Here is a 20,678-nt window from a genome sequence, read left to right as displayed (position 1 = left end):
GTAAAGGGGCTCAAATCCCGTGATAATTGGGGGCTCATTTTTGTATTTTATTCTCCATCAGTAATTATAAATCAAAACAAATAAATGATAGATAGTTTGAATTTACAATTAATTGAGAAAAGAAAAATGTTACTCCAAAAACGTACTTGGAATATATTTTATGGACTTTATTAAACTGTTAGTGTCTCTTAACCCTTTCAGGCCCGGAATTTTTTGGCTCGTTGAAAAAAATCATTTGTTATGTTTTTATTGTGTGTATACATTGTTAGTGAGAGCAAAGTATAAATTATAAAAAATAGAGCCAGACACTGTGAGATCTGGACTTGGGCCATATGGCCCTTCCGGCCAAATATAGAACATTATCCGCCCATACTCATATATAATTACAACTGTGCATTAAATTATACCTTGAAGTTATGATTGACAACATAAAGAAACATCAAGAAACTTTGAAAACAAATGTAAATCCATTCTTTTTAATGGCATTTATTAGGGAATTTCATTCTTAGTCTTAATTCTTCAGGCAGATAAGAGTTCCGAAGAAAACACTCATATTCCAACAAGAACAGAAAATTATTATGAATGAAGAACATTAATTATGTATGTCATGATGAAAAAACAATTCTTTACAAAAATCAAGAATGATATGAAAGAAAACAGTTCCTGCTTTCTGTAATGCAAAGTCCTTTTTGACACTTCTTACAGCCAATTCTTGTCTTTTCTTTGCACACCATGCATCTAGGTCTATCTGGACGATGTATAGGCCAGTGGTTTTTTGCATCATACCTTATGCCAGATGGTGTATCATGAAGGTCTGGTGCCCTTCTTGGCCTCTTACTCACTGGTGTCACTTCTAAGCTCCTCTCTAAAGATGGTCTTCCTCTCCTACGACTTCTTGGGGTATCAATTTCAGATGTGATGACTGCATCTGCTATTTGACAAATGAATAGGAGAAGTGGCATCTGCTCCTTTCTTGGCACACCAAAATGTTTGCAGTGTCTTCTGTACATTAGCCACCCATTGATAGCAGAAGTTGCAAGGATCCAGAAGAATATCTTCATGTACCATCGTTTACTTTTGTGATCTAAAGAGTACAACGCTCTAAACATATCAAAAAGATCCACTCCTCCCATATCTGCATTATATAATTTTACAACAAGTGGTCTTGGGACATTGACAAATTGTCTTTCAGACTTGGAGAAACGTCTGACAATATCAAGAGGGTCAATGAACGCATAATTTGATGCCAACTGCACTGCTCTGTTATCATACCATCTTACAACAGTAACACCTGAGTTGAAATCCACTGCTCCATCAAGTGAACCTCTGCCTTCCTTTTTAAGTTCCTTTTCTGACTTCAACTTGCATCCACGCATCCTATCTGCTCGCAATGTGCCAATTGCCCAGATCTTTTTCTCTTTCAACTTTACCAATAACTCCAGGTAATTAAAGAAATTGTCAAAGAAAAGCTTGTAATTTTGGTCTTTTGGCAAATGATGACAAAGTCTCATAACAACATCAGCTCCATGATATCCAAGCTTCTCAACAGGCACATGATCTGGATTTGGAGCCCCATCCAGTTCAAAATCATAGCAGATCCCACTTGAGCCATTTCTGGAGAAGACTTTGAAGCCCCATTTTTCTGGCTTTTTTGGAAGATACCTCCTCAAAGAGCTTCTTCCCTTAAATGGGATAATCTGTTCATCAACAGAATTATTCTCTTCTGGAGGTACTTTCAAACAGTTCTGCCTGAGCATTTCGAAGAGAGGGAGAATCTTAAAGAGCTTGTCTTTAGCTGGGTCATCTCTCTGTGGCACAGTTTCATTATTTACAAAATGCAAATTTTTTTTCAATTCCTTGAACCTGTTGCGACTCATTACACTAGCAACAGGCTCATATCTGGTACTCCCAAAACATACGATATTTTGGCATATGTACCACACACATTCTAAGAAGAATTCCCAAATAATTTTGGATTTCCTCTGAATTTGTGGCAATGCTTCCCTTTGCAATATCATTTTGCGCACTATAAAGATTGGTTTGATCTGCTATTAAACTGATCATATCATCATCAAAAAAATCTTTGAAATACTCCAATGGGGTCTTAACTTCATCTACCTCAGGTGTGATCTGCACAGTATGTTCTTTGTTTGTTGACAAGGGTTGATTGTTGGTGTATCTCCATCTGTATGACCTTTTATTCTTTTTATTCTTAGAGGTTTCAGTATTATTGCCTTTACCCTCTTGTACAGATTCAATTTCAGAATTCTCACTGTTTTCCTCGTCATCATCTTGATCCTCACTATCCCCCAAATCAATCTCTGAATCATATGTGGTATCGCTGAATACTCTGATAGAATTTTCATCAATAAATTTAATGCTGGTGGCCATTTGTAAATCCTATAAAAAGGGATAAAACATTGGTAGTACATTTGAAACTTAGTAGAAAAGACCAGATTTTCCCTAAAACATATCAACAAAAAGCAAGTGTAGTTCCCTAAAGGCCCATTCTAATAGTTATGACTTTTAAGAAAATAAAATGAATTTTTGGCAATGATATTTGCATGAAATCGTCTTAAATTAAAAAAGAATGAAATGTAATGTCCTTCTCTTTGAAAAAACAACTTATGGTCGACAGGCGGTTTAGTTGGAAGCTGCAAGTGAACAGCTGATTAGCGGGTGGGCCTATCAGCTGTTGTTGCTGCCAGAACCTTATGCGACCGGAAGGGCCATATGGCCCAGCGAGTAATTTGAAGAAAAAATGTGAAAATGTGCAAACAAAACTAAAACAAGCTATCAAATATCACTGCATGATACCATTAGTTTGTAAAAATATTTTTATCCTGTAAGATAAGGCTTATCTTCTTACCTTCTCAAATTAACAAAAATGTCACTTCAAGCTCAATGTAATCGCCATCACATAACATCATCTGGGAATTTTTCTGTTGTTGCTGCTGTTCAAATTGAGTCATGAGAGGAAAGTACAACAACTGAACAACATATTACGTCATTGATCATTGATTCTAAGGGATCTCCAAAGAAAATAAAGGGCAAATGCTCTGCTGGGCCATATGGCCCTTCCGGGCCTGAAAGGGTTTAATGAGGTGAATCTCATTGGTGTCTCCAGGGGCGCCTACACAGGGGGGGGGGGCTGGAGGGGCAGCTGCCCCTCCTGCCCTCTTTGAAGAGGGGCAGAGGGGGCAAGAAGTGCCCTGAAATATGTTGACCACTCTGACTACTCTCGTTATGTTGATATCTATTAGAAAATACTAGAAAGATGATAACACCAGCACAATAATTCAGAGAATGAAAAGTTTGTCTGTGAAAAGGTCGGCCATAAGAGGGAGAGCGGCAAACATAATATATGATAAACAAAAGATGTGTACTCCCCTCAGAAGTACTCCAGGAAACTAAGGAGGATAAATCGGTATAAAACTTAGCAGGCAATCAAAATTTTACAACCAGTCCATCTATAACAGCCATGATTTTTGTAAAACCAATTAATTTGAATAGCGATAAGGCCATTTAATAACCATTTTCATTTATGGATAATTTTGTCCAAATTTTCTTAATGTTTCTGTATGGGTGGCATATTTTAAAGTTAATATTTTATTATGTTACCCCACCCTCGCCCCCGTCACACCTAGGAATGCTCGATAATGTTAATAGAAAACTTCAACGATTTGCCCTCGGTACCAACACTGCCCCTCCTGCCCTAATCTTGTGCAGGCGTCCCTGGGTGTCTCTAATTATTTAATCATTTATTTATTCATGTATTTATTTTCTCGCCATGCTCTTGAACCAGTGACGGTTTTATGGGGGCAACTAGGGGCAGTTGCCCCTCCCTCGCCGAGTTTAAGCAATTCTGGCGCCCCTTTTTTGGAAACTGTGCGCCCTTTTCAAGAATAAGAATCAGGTGAACAAGTTTCTGGGACTTGACGGCTTATTTACTTCAAGAATTACCTAAAAGTATACAACAATTATTGTGAAAATTCCTTTTCAAAGTAAATGGAGAGCCTTCTGTTACGGTCTGAAATTATTAGGGTCTGAAATTGTTAGGGTCTGAAATTATTGTATACAGCGTACACTCGTCAAAAATTCCCGCCTAGCCACAACGCCCCTGGGCTTGAGTGATATTTTTCGAGACTGTCAAAATTGTTCTGGTTGGAGGAAGGGTGGAGGTAGTAACATTCGAAAAATGCAACAAAGAGCACAATGCAAACTGCTGGGCCAGGGGGCCGCGTTAGGAGGGTGGTCCCCCGCCAATTTGTGTGATGTGCGCCCCTGTGCTGGGCGTTCTAATTTGGAACTTGGAAGGCATCGAATATTAGGTCACCCTCCTTCCGCATGTTACTCTATGCTGGTGATTTAGTTGTACCCTCAGATCCTGAACATGGTTGCTTTAACTTGAAAAGTTTTAAATTGTCACTAGATGACGATAAAAGAAAATATATCAACACACGAAAATGTGTAGCGAAAACCTAAAATTTGCGTAAGTATCTCGGTGTCACTGTTAATTCAAATGGACTCTTTGGTAATCATGTCCAACCAAAAGAAACAACCACGAATGATCCCATGTCTTATTGAAAACCACATTTATATTTAAAAGAATTTCACCATTATTCCAGACTTGATAACAAGAAGTATGGTTTGCAGACTTTAGACTTAGTCCACACAGCTGCATTTGGCCACGAAGCAGCGGAAACTTTTGCTATCTCCATTGACGCCATAGATAACGAATATCACCGTGTAATCGTGTTCCCCCTTTATTCCCAAGAAATGTACAAACTGCTGTCAAATATTGAAGAGAAGTATCCTAATGTAAATAAGGTAAGTCTTTAAAATACATTTAGCTTATTAATGACCCAAGAGGTAAATGATTTCATACAAACCTTTGCTGAGCATCTCAAAAGTGGGAAAACCATACTCCGTGAGAAGAAAGTACCGGTGATCTTGCAATTAGTTATAATAAGCATGGTTATCTTTTAATTAATCATATCAGATTTACTTAGTCCTTGCGTTGTGTTGTTGTATTGTAGTGTTTTGTGATGCATTGTGATATGTTGCATGGTTCAAGATTAAAGAAAATAATTGCAGATGATATACTGTAGCGATAAGATCATTCCTTGCGTTTACATAATTGTTTTCCTAAGATATTTCTTAATGTTTAGTAAAAAGCTGGTTCGTTTCAAATAAAGAAGCGACGCAAGTCAACAAGCAAAACTCCTTCTCGCGAGACTTTCTCTCCATTTACTCGCATACCATTTACATGACAAATACTTGCATACCCTTTTTCATTGGTCAGAAATATTTTTGAAACGCACAAGGATACCGTAATCATTGAATCGACCCCCACCCACGAATGAGCCCATCCCCCTTAAATAAGCCCCCTTAAAACGATTCCTCCCTTCAAACAATTCCTCCCTTCAAACACTCCTTATATAAAAGCCCTCTTGTGCACGAAAATATTCACCCTCTGGTAAGCCCATCGGGCCTAAAGAAGTTTCTTATACCCCGTGAAGAGTGGCTTAAATTAGGTTTTCTCAATATGCTTGGTAACAGGCTAAACAACTCAAAGCAGCTTGCAACGTGTAGGAACCATATCAAAACCCAAGTATCCGACATTCAGAACAATGAGACGTGTACAACCTGACTTTCTTTCACCAGCAAATAAAAATTAAATCAAAGCGCTAAAACTCTACGATTTGAAGAATTTTTTGTTTCATTATCACAAAGGTTTATGTTCTGGTTTGATCCAATGTCTTCTTAACGCCGTACAACCGAGCAACGTCGACTCGCACAGAGGTTGTAGCTTCAAATGATAGATGGATTCGTTGGTGGCACTTCAATGCCTAAAGAGACAAAAAAGAAGCATGTTGCAACAAGAAATGCTGACACTTTCACAATCGTAATGGTTTGCAAATGAATTGCAGCAAAATACAAAGAATGAATAAGTTGAAACAAAATATATGAATTGTCAAGGCCTCCACGTGCTATTCTGCAGTAGAGAACAATAAGTACATTCAATTGGCAATGAAATTACCATTTCACTGAAGAAGCTCTGGCCGTTAGAGACTTAGGTTTTATCACTATGAATGTAGTACTGAATCAACTTCTAAACACCTGGCGAAACGAAAGGAACGGCTGCTAACCATGAAAAAACAATCTGTTGCAAAGTTGCTTCGAGGATGTTTTATGTGACCTTGCCCAACGAAGGATGTTTTATGTGACCTTGCCCAATGAAGGATGTTTTATGTGACCTTGCCCAACGAAGGATGTTTTATTTGACCTTGCCCAGCAAAGCAAACAAACTTGAAATATCTCGAATCGTTATGCAGTGCTGGACAGCTTTCTGCAATCCAGCTTACTTACCAAGTTTTAATTTACTGGGTTGTCAAAGGATCTTTTTTGAGGTGACCAAACTAAGGCCACACTGCCGATCAAACATGAGAATACGTGTAAAACATGAAAAAATGTATTGTGACATTGTTAACGTTGTATGATGTTCTACGCCGATGTTTGATTTTTTTGACAAGGGCTTGATACCTTCGTAAAAAACTTACTTTGCTGAAAAGAATCCGTTGAGGTCTTGCAGAAAGCCAACGTACTCTTTGTGTTCCATAATCGTGCTAATCTCAAGGAGATCTTTTGCGAATTCATTGTTTATCCCTCTTTCATAAAGAGTATTCAACAACAGCTTGTACAAAGTCTGAAAAAGAAATTTTTTCTACATGGAGTACATGGCTGGAGACTGATAAAAACAGTGTAACAAAAACAAACACGCGCAATTGCATTTCTGGTTTCAGAACATGTCGCACGGAGAAGTAACAAAGATAAAAATCCGATTGTGTTTAACAATGTGCAAGGCGTCTTATGTGATAAAAATGTCAAATAAAACCAAACAAAACTTTCAGCAAGACACGAACTCTGTAGACAAAATGTTCGGCTATTTGAACAAATTCTTAGCAATCAATCAGTGACTTATGCAAAGTCCGGCAGCACTGCCCTGCAGTTTCATCATCAGTCTCGATTATTTCATGCTGTTAGATGATTGCCGGTCTTTGGTAACCGTACACTGATGGATCATATTCTCTTGCCTAGATCACTGTACCAAAACCGATAACTAAGGCATCAACAAGATTCTTTTTACAACCTCTAGCTGAATTGATATTTTCTAGTCATATCATTCGAGAGGTTTGAAATCTAAATGAAATATTCAAAAAAATCATCACACTTTTGCCATGAACTATTTCAATTCAACATCTCTCCTTGCCATCTAAAGGATGCTCTCAACTTTTTTGTCAAAACTCAACATACAATTATTTTGAAAATAGTTGCATATTTTCTTCGCAAAAAATTTGGTCTTGCAAGGTAAGTGGAATTTTTTCTGCAGCAGATTACAGATGAAGCACAAATTACCCCATCCATATTTTCTGTCTCTGCCTCATACGATGTTTCACCTTCTTCTTGTGCGTCCGGGTATTGCCAAACTGAAACACTGTCGAATCGAAACACATCAGGTATTTCCTCTTCTTCCGCAATTTGCTCAGATGTATTATAGGCACAAAAAAACTGAAGGGTTTTCCCACTGTCCTTTGTTAATTGTACTTTAAATGTTGGATATGAAACAATCTGTAAATATGAGAAAAAAGATAGAAAAATTAAAAAATGCCATTAGACGCATTACAATCCTAGTTGAAAATTTGAAATGTTAAATGAAGATTTCTCAGGTATCAATGCACAGTCAAATGCCAATCCCGGCCCCTACATCAAGGATACTTTCTAAGTTCAATTCATCATCGTATCCTAACTTTAATTTCAGAGCTTGATGAGTTTTCAAACCTTAGTAAGTACATTCACAGATTATGTCTACAGCACGAATTGCGAGAAACTTTGACGTCAAACAGAAAATATCCTCAAGTCCCAACATGTCGATCTGGCATCTTTATCAGCTTCTAGCCACATACATATGTCTTTCTATGGATCTCAGCTCTCTCTCTCGTTTAGTTTACAAGAAAAAGTATAATTTCTACACCTTGCCGTTGTAATTGACAAGCTCTGCATCCTGTGATGGAACCTTTTTAAGTCCGTAAATGGCAGCCATCTTAGTCTTTTTCTTAGGGCTCATAGATGCCTCTAAAACGCCAAATAGGCTGCAAATGCTTCCACGTGATTGGCTTTTCATTTTAAGTCTTTTGTTCGACTTGTCACAACACAATTTTTACTATTTTAAATTCAAATATTGTCATAGTTCATAAAAAATTCTTCTGGAAAAAAACATTGATATTCTCTTGAAAAAAGTCTGATGATTCAGCATGAAATAAGGCCAAATACAGATCTTGCTTCAGGCATAATTTGGCTGCTTTGCATATACCATAGATGATCGAAAAACAAAAAAAATATTACTGATAGTGAAACATGATGTTAGAAAAAACCAGGCTAAAAAGGTTGGCTGAATTCTTTTTCATGTTTCGCTTGTATTCCCAATGCTTGAAACAAGTGCAGCTTTTGGTGAACTTGAGTTAGATGTACAAAAGTAACAACTCACATTTGGTGGAACTGAATCATCATCGACGTTCTCTATTTCATCATCCATCGCTTCATCAATGTTTATGTTTTCGTTTACATCAAATGAAACAATAATTCTAAAAACGATAGAATAGTAAATTCAATTTTGCAATTTCAGAAACTCTACAGCCACAGGTTAACATTAAACAAACTTTGACTGGTATGAATAATATGGTTTATGAAAGAATTACCGTTCGCCATTATGTTTTTTTGACAGGGTTATATAACTTCCATCAACGTTGACCTAGAGGAAAATGAGAAAGAGATTGCAGAATGTACAAATGAAAATTGAAGATTTTTTAACAAGGCAATTAATTGTGCGGGGAAGCTATTGTACTGCTTCGTCTCATCAAGTCAGCGATTCATTTGTTTGCATTCAATTTCTTCATCGGTTGAGAATGTCTGACATCATGATTTCAGGGGAAAAACTTTACATATCATACAAAATATCAACTCAAAACTTTGAAAATTTTCAATCAACATGCAAAAAGAAATGAAGGAAGGGACAATCAAGAATGCCTTTACCATAGGCTGTTATAGAGATATATGTACGATCAGTTGTACTAATTTGTCAAGCTTCTCTAATTTCAAGGAACCTCGAAAGTCAACAAAAATAGCCAATGAACAGGGTGACACACTGCCTTTAAAGTTTACTGACTCACCGAAACCAAGCACATACCTTGAAATCCTTTAATTTCGGCAAATCCTGCATTGCCTCTTTTTCATACTCAACTTCTTGATTCAGAAAATTAACAATATCATGATCTCCTACAAAGAGAGGATTATTTGGATCTTATATAATTGGAACCAATGCTTGTGTTTTGGTAATTGAGTGGGTAAGATATTTTGTGACAAATTATACAGTTTAGGTTGGAAAGGCTTGGCAGTTGGTTGGTTTGATTTTACAACAAAATTGTACTGGGAGAATAAATGGAAAATGGAAGCTCGGATAGGGGTCATCAACAAATAAAATTAACACTTGTTGAGGTTAAAGAAAGAATATGTTATTTTGTAATGTGGGTAAAAAACTCAGTGACGACATTCAATAGCAACCTAAATCCTTGTTATTTAATGAATATGTTGTGAATCAACCTGTTACACAATTCAGGTTTGAGGCTGTCAGTTCCGTTGCAGAAAGGGCTTTGAAGAAAATGAAGATTTCTTTTGGCTTTAGATAGGACCGTATCGTTAGCCATTTTTCAAAATCGCATTTCCAGCAATCTCTAGTTCTCTATGTAGGAGTTATCATCATCGTCATCATCAGGTGCCATCTTCATCTAGGAGCTATAATCTTTCCATAGAGACCAGGGTGTTCCCAGGCAGTTGGAAGGAAGCACGTGTAGCTCCTATCTTTAAAAGTGGGAGGGCTGATGATCATTCGAACTATAGGCCAACATTGGTCTTACCGGTTGTCTCCAGGGTGTTTGAAAAACTCATATATGATCAACTTTACAAGTACCTCAATTCTAACAAACATCTGTACTCAGATCAGTACAGCTTTTAACATATGCATTCAGTTGTTTCCTGTTTGCATCCAGTTGTTGGGCCTTTGTAAGTCCATCTCCACACTTAATTGCAACACTTTAGATTTTGCATTTTCAAAGTTCTATCAGCCAAAAATTTTCTTTTTTATCGCGAATTTTGCCTATACTACAGCACTTCAGTTTAGGGGGGTGGGGGCTCTCTCCTTGATTAGCTCAGCTACTGGGAGAGCTCCTCCTCCATAAACAGAATACCTTGCAAAAATTGCAGAACAGAGCTGCAAAAATTGTCACGGGCAGCCCATTTGATTCATCGGCTGCTCCAATGTTGCAAAGATTAGGATGGCTCTCAGTTGATAGGCTTGTCCATACGGAAACATCTACCTGGTATATAAATCCCTAGATGGACTTGCTCCCGACAACCTTTGTCAGATCTTCTCCTGATTGCCTGGTGTTCACAATCGGGTCTTACGAAATACGAAATGCAATCTAGCTATCCTGTGAAGGAGAGCAGCTAATGGTCAAAACTTGCTTGCTTTCTGTGGAGTTGATACATGGAACAAACTCCATTCTGATATCAAGTTAGCTCCTTTCATCCAATCAAACTCAAAGCTCGTGATTGAAATTATTCAAAGAAAGCTGGTTTTAATTTTTCGTTTTTCTATTCAAGTTTTTATTTCTAGGTATCTTGTATATTTATAGGTGTAGACGATTGTGGTAGGTTATTTTTATTTTTAGTTGCAGAGTTTATTATAAAACAGTTATTCAAACTGAATTGTAACCCTGGGTAAAGTATTTTAGAACGAAAAAAAATAAATAAAAAATGAAATGAATTCAAAATTAATATCTTGGGTGTGCACTTGCCATACTTTGCATTTCATGGCAGTTTTTGAGGAGATCTCGGGAGTGCACAGGATATCACCCAGGAGTGCAAGAGTGCATTTATTATAAATGTGCACATGAGTGTGCATCAAATTTCTCAGTGTTTCTTCAGTGTGTGCATATTTTGTCCAGTACTTTTCCTGTCTACATCAATTTTATATCTCAGGGAATTTCATGATTGAGAGTTGAACTATGCTTACCTACCACTACCATCAGTAGCTGTTATCCAAATTCCTTAAGGTTTGGCAAGTAAAGCGATAACTTAAATAAAAAAGTCAAAAACTTGAGCATCCTAAGAGTATCATGAGGATGATCTAAAGCAGGTCACTCAGAGGGGGATAAGGGGGCAAATTGCCCTAAGGGCCTTGATGTCTGTAGACTTGCTCCAAGTCTACTTTGTGCTTGAGAGAGGAGTATTTACTTCCCTCCTGTGGACTTCTGCGAAGGAGATGGGCGGTGGGAGGGGAAAAGCAGAATAGACTTGTGGACTGTGTAGGACTTGCATTTAAAGATAATTGATGACATTATGAAAAAATATTTGCTCGTCTCCCCAACAGGCAAAGGCGAATAACAAAAGCAAGTCACAAAATGGGTCAACAAACTAGAGCTAATTACTGACTACTTGGTGGAATTCAAATACTACAGAGATTATAAGAGACATGGAAAGAAAATATTTAAACAACATACAGTTCTGTTGCAATTTGATGCCAAAGATGAAAAAATTGGACTGTCCTTGAAACTCTGCAGCCGCATGAACTCCGCCAAGTTGTCTGGTTTAAGCTCCCGATTTGTGGAACCATGCTGGAACTTGAATTCTTTGCCCGCTGCCACATCGCTTCTACATGATTTGTAGTGGTCCTGGTGACCAGGTCGACAAAATTGTAGGTGTGGTTCACAGTTTGATATTGATAGCCGATGTTCCCTATTTGATTGTATGCTAGCCACATGTCCAAACAGACAATTGAGCCAGGCACTACCCACGTTCGAATGATTGGTAATAGGGTCACGGCATGCCTTGCTGGAACTGGCACCAGGAACCATTTTTTGTCGACCAGGTCATAGCCTCCAAAGATCCAACTTTGTGGAAGAATTCTGTTGCGATTGTACTTTTTTCTGGAGAACCGGGTCTCGTCGATCTCGACAATTCGGCCAGGTCCTCCAATTTGCTGAGGTTTGTTGAGGAAGTGCTCCACACAGACATCGCGGCAGAATTGCTTCCAGTCCACCACTGTGTGCTCACTTTTGATGTCCAGTTCTTTAAGGACCTGCTTTTGCGACAGGCTCCCGTTCATCCACAGTCTAGGCTCCAGAAATATGTTGGAGCTTCAAGCCTTCGAAAAACTACCCTTCTGCACATTGAATCTTCTGTGGGCCCCGCCATGTCACTCCATCTAGGGATCTATTGAGGGCACCCTTGAAACATTCTGTGTGACAGTTCTTGCACAACATCATTTGTGCAAGCGGCCCATTTGGCAGACACCAGGCAATTGTGTCGGGGATGTTCTCTGTGAACTGTCTGCATATCCCAAATAAAGTAATTGAGTCAAACTCATCGAAATTGGGCACAAATCTTGCCATTTTCTTCCTGGTATTTGCTGACAGTCCTCCAAAGTGACCTGCTATTCGTTGGGAACACATTTATAACATGTGTGCAATTGTTGCTAAATTTAGCACCAGACAAGCCCACACACCCCAGTTATTAACACATAGGTGCTAGAGGTTTGAAACACTAGCCATTTAATTGCTGCATTTAGTAAATGAAAAATATTACTAATCTGGAATCGGGGAATCGAGTAATTGCGGAATATTGAAACCAGTAAGCCAATTTACCAGTTTTATACCTTGTATGAAAGGTCTTTGTGTAAATACTTTATCTCTAAGACCAAAACACACATCAGCACAATACATTTGGTTAGATTTAAAGATATACCAAAACTCCAGCCAAATAACGACAATTGGAATGCACCCACAACTATCGCCCTTCCAACAGCGAGGCACCTTCAAAACTATATATCACTTTTAACAAGATAGCTCAAACAATCTACTGTCTGATGTCTACTGAGACGGCTTTGAGGGACTGTTTGGCATTTTCATGACCCTTCAGGGCTGCCAACTTGGTTTTTTCTAAGCCAACTTTCAGAAATTTGGCTTTTCCAGAACATGTTTGGCTTTGAAAAAGGGATTTTGCTTAAAGCTAGAATTTGGCTTAATTTGGCTTTTTCAGAGCGTTTTTCAATTAGAAACTTGATTTTACCAAAACAAGATCCTTGACACAATGTGATTTCATGGATAAAGTCTAAATATTGCTGATGTGGCAAAATCCTTGATCGTTTCGCTTCAAGTCACTTTCAATTAGAGAGAATGCAGAGACCACAAAAGTAAGGATAGTGTATGATGCTTCATCAAAGGAAGGAAAAACAGGTATATACCTCAGTTAATAATTGTTTACATGTAGGCCCACCACTCACACCTTTGTTATTTGATATATTGTTAAAGGACAAGTGACACACTTTTCACCCTATCTTTTCTTTTCATTTACTAATAGATCATCATTTAGAAGTAAGTTTTTCCTGGTTTAGAACAAAAAATTCTAATCAGGGGGGGCAGGGGGCGCGATTTTCCTTTTTATCACGTGACCCTATGACGTACATTGTGATAACTCGGAATTTTCCTGTCATTAATAGAGAGTTTACGAAACACGACGCGACAGGTCCAGACGAACTGAATTCGGTTAGAAGCATGTTGTAAACCTTAATATTGCACTGTATACCAGTAGCAGCAATAACAAATTATCACAATCTACGTCACGGTGTCACGTGATTCATTTCCCACCATAATTTGAAAAGGGTTTTTAAGTAGGAAAATGAAGTCAGAAAGGAAAAATATTTCAACAGCACTCTAATACAGCATTTTACTTTAAGTTAAAAGAAGAAGAAAATTTGTCCTTTAAGGTTTAATGAGTTTAGAGTACCTATGGTAGCAGATATTGAAAAAGCCTTTTTGAATGTTGAAATAGATCAATGAGATATATAGAGATGTTTTAGGGTTTTTTTATGGGTCAAGGATGTAGTTTGCGTTTCTGAAGGCTTCCGGCCTTGAATTATGCTGTTTGGTGGATTTTAGATTTATTTTCAGTGATGTGCTGATGCTGGTTCTTAGTTTTACTCTGATTTCTGTTTATTTCGTTTAAACAGCAATGTGTTTTGCTAATGTCTCTATGTTTGACTCGTTTACAGTGAGTTGGGGGTAAACAATGATGGCCGACAGTTGATTGATGGTACAAGTGAAACGTAATTTTGTTATAACTTTGCAAAACATTAACCTATAAACATGTAGATGGTCTCATATTAATGGAAACATCAAATGCTATCGTTGGGCATATAGTTCACCTATATAGGTATTACCTATAGATCCTAAGAGGTATGTTACTGCATTAGCGTCCTGGTCCCTAACCCTATGTATTGTTTCATATGTGTGACCACGTGTTGACAGTTACGTTATACATTTAATTGGAGTCTATCCTTTGTTTTATCGCTATTTATTAATTATTTAAGGTGCGAAAGCGGAAAAATACATGCTACCTAATTGAAATACATCCCTATTTTTCTGAAAAAATCTGTTAATCCTCCATTCAATTCAATTCAATTTCAATTCAATTTCATGTGCATTCTCATCAGCTTAATTACAATATACTGATCTAATCAAACAATTCACCAAGATACAATTTCAGTTATACTTCAATACATATAAGGTTTAGATACTTAAAATAATTATTTGTATCTATAAAGTTATAGCTGAATGACACATGGAAATAACCCATAGGCGCTTTCGAGCCATGTGTCATCTTATGTGAATCCTCCTACTTCATCTATGTTTAGATTGGCAAATTTGTAATAAATGGGGCGAAATTTGCAAATCTTTAAAATAAATACCTTCGGTCAATTTATGGTGAATTCCGCAAGAGCAAATCTTGTCGTGGATTTGAAATTTTCTTGTACCAAGAACCGAAGAGCTAGAACGGAGTCTGCTGAAAATGGAGCTCGATCTTTTCGTCACGATACGAAGACCACTTGCACTTGCACGAACATGACGAGATACTTGTGGTATCATAGAAGACAAAGTTTTAAATACATTTGCTGATGAAATCATGATGCGTTTTAAATTGGTTCAATAATGCGATCTTTCGTACAACTGCAATGATGAAAGTTTTCGTACAGAACTAGGCCACGCTTGATCGGCTCACATGCAATATGAAAGCAGACTGGGCCGAGCCTCGCACAAGCACAGGGAAATAAGTCGGTATTTTTTCTGAATTTTTTCCGGAGGGATACAGATACCGTAAATACTCGAATTGCCCCCCCCCCCCCTCGAAAAAGCCCCCCCGCCCTCGAAGTAGCCCCCACTGCTACCGTATATTCTCGAATAGGACCCCACAATTTGACGGTTTTCGCCATCTGAGGTTGCCTATGGCGTTTTATTGAATTACCACGACAAATTCGTACTTTTGGTAGTAATTAACTAAATACTCATAAAAAAATCCCTACTAAAATAGACAAGGTCTTTTAATAATGTCTTCTTATTGTTTACAATAATTTTATAAGCCTCCCCCTCCTTGTATAAGCCCCCCCTCGAATAAGCCCCCGTCCAAAAATATCAAAAATAAATAAGCCCCGGAAACAGTGAATTGGGGATTAAACTGCTTAAGAAAATTAACGTCTTCTGGCTACAAACTTTCCAAAAACTCTGGTGGCTCAAAAGTCTTAAAGATGAAATCAAAATAAACTGCTCTAAACTGAAGCTTGTGGATTTAAGCACAGAATACATAACTCAGGTTCACTTCAACAATTCCTTCCTGATTGGCCAGTTTGAAAGAAAAAAGTTCTTTGCGGAAAAATGTGAAGTAAACTAGAAAATTTCAATCTTTTTTCTTAAAGAAAATCTCGTAACAGATCTTGCAAAATTACCATGGACATTTCCAGAAAATCTTTCTCTTTTAAAAAATTAGAAATTGGTGGACATTTTTAAAGGAATTCTGGCTTTACCTCAGGGTATAAAAGTTTTTCACTGCCCAGGTAAAGAGATAACGGTATCCTAGCAACTGCATCAAACCAGGAACATGCGAATTTGTGTTGCGCTTTTGCAAAGTATTTAAACGTCCGTCATTGGTTAGAAATCAATCAATCAAAACTCAAAACATAATTTCACAATAGCATAACTTATTTCCAATTTACCGTCTCAAAGCTTTGAAACCTAATCAAGGACCATCATGGGTTTACTGGATTTAAAACTTTTATTAAAGTTTTGTTTAGAAAGAATCGTTGTTTTCGAAACATCATTTGCAAGGCCATATTTTCAATGCCACAAGGATTATACAGCTTGCTTTAAAAAAGATGACGCATTTTGGTAATCTTCTGATCAGAGCCTTTTGCCTTTAAGGAGAGCTTTTTGACTTTGAAGCACTGATTTTTACAAAAATTGATAATAAAGATTATCTTGATACGATAGAAATAAGAATTCTAAAAATGATGTTCAATATATTTTGACAATACATCTTGATTATTTGCTATTTTAATTTTTCACGTCTTTATACTATTTAGGAAATACCTCACACAGGACCTTTTCGTCTATTAAAAAGATCCGTTGCAAGAGCCTTCTGTATACAAAGGACAAGAAAGTTTTTACTTCTTAATGAAGGGAAGAAGAGGTTAGGAGAATTGAAGTAGGGTTATCGTTTCATTATTGTATTTCACTAATCTAGGCTTTATGCATCTATAAATTCAAGATTAATAAGATTTTAACTTTTGCTTTACAATGGCATCGTTGATAGGATTTCGTAGGGGTAAATATGCTCCCGATAAAAAAGACTGCCTTGCTTTAGGCGTGGCTTAAGATTGTTAAAAATCAGTGTTCATCAAAGTTAAGGTCATCAAATTTTATCTTAAAAATTTTGTGCAAATGGAACAATGGAGATCTGACGTTTTGCAAATGAAAACATTCTAATGATAGCAAGAATTCGATTTCTGGCAGTTCCGCAAAAATGTAAAATCTTGAACAGCATGAAGTGATGGGGAGCCACATCCACCATCACCCCCCCCCCTTACATCCCCTGGTTTGTCCTACCACAACAGTACAGGAATATCATTATCGATTTGATTGCTCAGTAAGGTATAGAAAGTGTTTCATCCTGTTTAGTCTGTGTCGTTAATCAGTTCTTCAGTCATCCTCTTCTACTTTTTATTTCTTTCGTCTCTAGGCCAGGAATCATATATAATGTATCTGAAATTCCTTAAGGGCCAAAGCAAAAAGAAAAGGACCAGACAAGAAGCTCAACGATCATATTGAACGTCTGTGAACGCTGCAGCTTGCATTAAAAATTGAAGTATCTTTTAGTTGCTGTTGATATTTTCCATCAGATGTAAAGATGTAAAAATTGTTAAGATGTAAAAATACTTTTTTTAGTCTAGATGTTAATTTATTTACTTTACTCAGTACTTCAATGATATACGTTTACTAATGGGAGTTAGTTCATAGTGCTGGAAAAATCTTAACAGAAAGGCAAGTTATTAAAAACTTTGGTTGTTACACATACGTAAGGGATCAGAAACTTATTACTCCACAAAACAAAGTTTCGTGAAATTCTAAAACCCTCCGTTTAGTAAAATCTTTTGTGATGGTTATGTTTTAGAGCGCTAGCTAAAGGTCCTTTAAAACTAGGTCATTGGGGTGTAGAGAAAGGTAGTGCTACAAATTTCTTTGCAAATTCTAAAAAATAACTTTTCATGATATAACATATCAACAACCCTTTCCTCAAGAACCCTACTTTGTTTCAATATTTCATATCGATAATTAATTAAAATAGTTTCTTTTACATAGTCTATTCGATTAATGTTTTCTTTTGTTGTATTTTATTTAAAGGTTCTTCAAACAAATATTTTATCAAACAATAAATTTACAAATTTTTTTAACACATGAAAGATTTGAAAAAATTGAATAAGACTTTTCTTTTCTGAGATTTTATTTTATACAGTATATTACTGTTTTGAAAAGTTTAAAGGGATCAACATGAATATTTCGATCTCAAATTTGCCGATAGCTCTGTTAAAATAAGCAAAGCTTGAAATATTAAATTTCATGAAGATTTTCTAATTGATACCAGCAATAAATAGAAAAAAGCTTGAAAAAAACAAACATTTTGTAACATATTAGCTTTTCGTCTGAAACTCCTTGAGCATAAAATGTCAGAACATAGATCAAAAACTCTACGCTAGGAATACACTTAGTGAGCAAAAGTATTGCATGCACTCTCGATTACCTAAAAATTCATTTCAGAAACTTTTTTGCAGTCACCTTCTTGCAATCGCTTAAAAAAAGTTGTAAAATATCGTTATGTCTAACTAATTGCTTTCACAAACTGGAAACCTTGAGAGCACCATAAGCCTCAAGGCCCATGGCCAATTTTCCATCACCACCACCTTTCAGTAGCCCTTGTTACGAGCTTGTTTTTTGGTGTTTCTAAAAGCAGATCGAAAAATAACATTTCCCCAAAAGGACACCCCTTTGCTCATTTCGTAAAGCACCCAAGCAATCCAAGGGCACTTTTTGGTTCTACAGTTGGCAAAAAAAGCAAGTCGGTGAGCTGTTATGGGGCAGGTAAAGGGGAATACGTGCCCACTGTTCCCCCCCCCCCCGGTTCCTACGCCTTTGCTTGAATTTAAGGCATCATTGATGCCTTGACTGATATATCAAATATATGCAACCCAGCTTTGGTAGCAATCTGAAATCTGTTCAGCATGATCATGAAAGTTAAAGAGAACTTATCAACGAAAACATTATTGTTGGTCAAATTGCTTTGCAAATCGTTTTTCATTTTTGATCAAAAAGGTATCATGTAGGTAAGCCTAGGTTTTATTAGCATTCAAAATATTTATATAAACTAATACTGCTCGGAAATCAATTTCTTGAAAAGGGCACTTTGTTGCCCCGTGCTGCCCCGCACCACTAGGAATTCAAAATCGAGGAAATCAGTCGCCACTCGAAATGACAGTTTTGTACGGTGGCCCACAGGTGCCACGGCAAAACTTACTTTCTCACGGCAAAACTTTCTTTTTCACGGCAAAACTTTCTTTTTCGCGGCAAAACTTTCTTTCTCACGGCAAAACTTACTTTCTCGTGTCGTTAATCAGTTCTTCAGTCATCCTCTTCTACTTTTTATTTCTTTCGTCTCTAGGCCAGGAATCATATATAATGTATCTGAAATTCCTTAAGGGCCAAAGCAAAAAGAAAAGGACCAGACAAGAAGCTCAACGATCATATTGAACGTCTGTGAACGCTGCAGCTTGCATTAAAAATTGAAGTATCTTTTAGTTGCTGTTGATATTTTCCATCAGATGTAAAGATGTAAAAATTGTTAAGATGTAAAAATACTTTTTTTAGTCTAGATGTTAATTTATTTACTTTACTCAGTACTTCAATGATATACGTTTACTAATGGGAGTTAGTTCATAGTGCTGGAAAAATCTTAACAGAAAGGCAAGTTATTAAAAACTTTGGTTGTTACACATACGTAAGGGATCAGAAACTTATTACTCCACAAAACAAAGTTTCGTGAAATTCTAAAACCCTCCGTTTAGTAAAATCTTTTGTGATGGTTATGTTTTAGAGCGCTAGCTAAAGGTCCTTTAAAACTAGGTCATTGGGGTGTAGAGAAAGGTAGTGCTACAAATTTCTTTGCAAATTCTAAAAAATAACTTTTCATGATATAACATATCAACAACCCTTTCCTCAAGAACCCTACTTTGTTTCAATATTTCATATCGATAATTAATTAAAATAGTTTCTTTTACATAGTCTATTCGATTAATGTTTTCTTTTGTTGTATTTTATTTAAAGGTTCTTCAAACAAATATTTTATCAAACAATAAATTTACAAATTTTTTTAACACATGAAAGATTTGAAAAAATTGAATAAGACTTTTCTTTTCTGAGATTTTATTTTATACAGTATATTACTGTTTTGAAAAGTTTAAAGGGATCAACATGAATATTTCGATCTCAAATTTGCCGATAGCTCTGTTAAAATAAGCAAAGCTTGAAATATTAAATTTCATGAAGATTTTCTAATTGATACCAGCAATAAATAGAAAAAAGCTTGAAAAAAACAAACATTTTGTAACATATTAGCTTTTCGTCTGAAACTCCTTGAGCATAAAATGTCAGAACATAGATCAAAAACTCTACGCTAGGAATACACTTAGTGAGCAAAAGTATTGCATGCACTCTCGATTACCTAAAAATTCATTTCAGAAACTTTTTTGCAGTCACCTTCTTGCAATCGCTTAAAAAAAGTTGTAAAATATCGTTATGTCTAACTAATTGCTTTCACAAACTGGAAACCTTGAGAGCACCATAAGCCTCAAGGCCCATGGCCAATTTTCCATCACCACCACCTTTCAGTAGCCCTTGTTACGAGCTTGTTTTTTGGTGTTTCTAAAAGCAGATCGAAAAATAACATTTCCCCAAAAGGACACCCCTTTGCTCATTTCGTAAAGCACCCAAGCAATCCAAGGGCACTTTTTGGTTCTACAGTTGGCAAAAAAAGCAAGTCGGTGAGCTGTTATGGGGCAGGTAAAGGGGAATACGTGCCCACTGTTCCCCCCCCCCCCGGTTCCTACGCCTTTGCTTGAATTTAAGGCATCATTGATGCCTTGACTGATATATCAAATATATGCAACCCAGCTTTGGTAGCAA

General features: G+C 36.8%; 2 protein-coding genes across 2 annotated transcripts; both read right to left on the bottom strand.

Moving 5' to 3' along the window:
* Window positions 1-124: 124 nt before the first annotated feature.
* Window positions 125-3,096, bottom strand: LOC135692063 (piggyBac transposable element-derived protein 3). The gene is made up of 2 exons (XM_089109225.1): window positions 2,870-3,096; window positions 125-2,400 (listed from the first exon to the last, which is right to left on the bottom strand). Exon 2 carries the CDS (start codon window positions 2,016-2,018, stop codon window positions 636-638), a length of 1,383 nt encoding a protein of 460 aa, XP_088965351.1. The 5' UTR covers window positions 2,019-2,400; window positions 2,870-3,096; the 3' UTR covers window positions 125-635.
* Window positions 3,097-5,643: 2,547 nt separating this feature from the next.
* Window positions 5,644-15,204, bottom strand: LOC135683477 (complement component 1 Q subcomponent-binding protein, mitochondrial). The gene is made up of 7 exons (XM_065198738.2): window positions 14,864-15,204; window positions 9,248-9,336; window positions 8,760-8,812; window positions 8,549-8,645; window positions 7,420-7,632; window positions 6,564-6,709; window positions 5,644-5,852 (listed from the first exon to the last, which is right to left on the bottom strand). The coding sequence occupies exons 1-7, from the start codon at window positions 15,078-15,080 to the stop codon at window positions 5,846-5,848; spliced, it is 822 nt and encodes a 273-aa protein (XP_065054810.2). The 5' UTR covers window positions 15,081-15,204; the 3' UTR covers window positions 5,644-5,845.
* Window positions 15,205-20,678: the final 5,474 nt, after the last annotated feature.

The sequence above is a fragment of the Rhopilema esculentum genome, chromosome 7, assembly GCF_057945365.1.
Source record: "Rhopilema esculentum isolate cy_ngs chromosome 7, ASM5794536v1, whole genome shotgun sequence".
Lineage (NCBI taxonomy): Eukaryota > Metazoa > Cnidaria > Scyphozoa > Rhizostomeae > Rhizostomatidae > Rhopilema > Rhopilema esculentum.
Note: the sequence above shows the minus strand (reverse complement) of the source record. Positions and strands in the feature narration are given on the sequence as shown.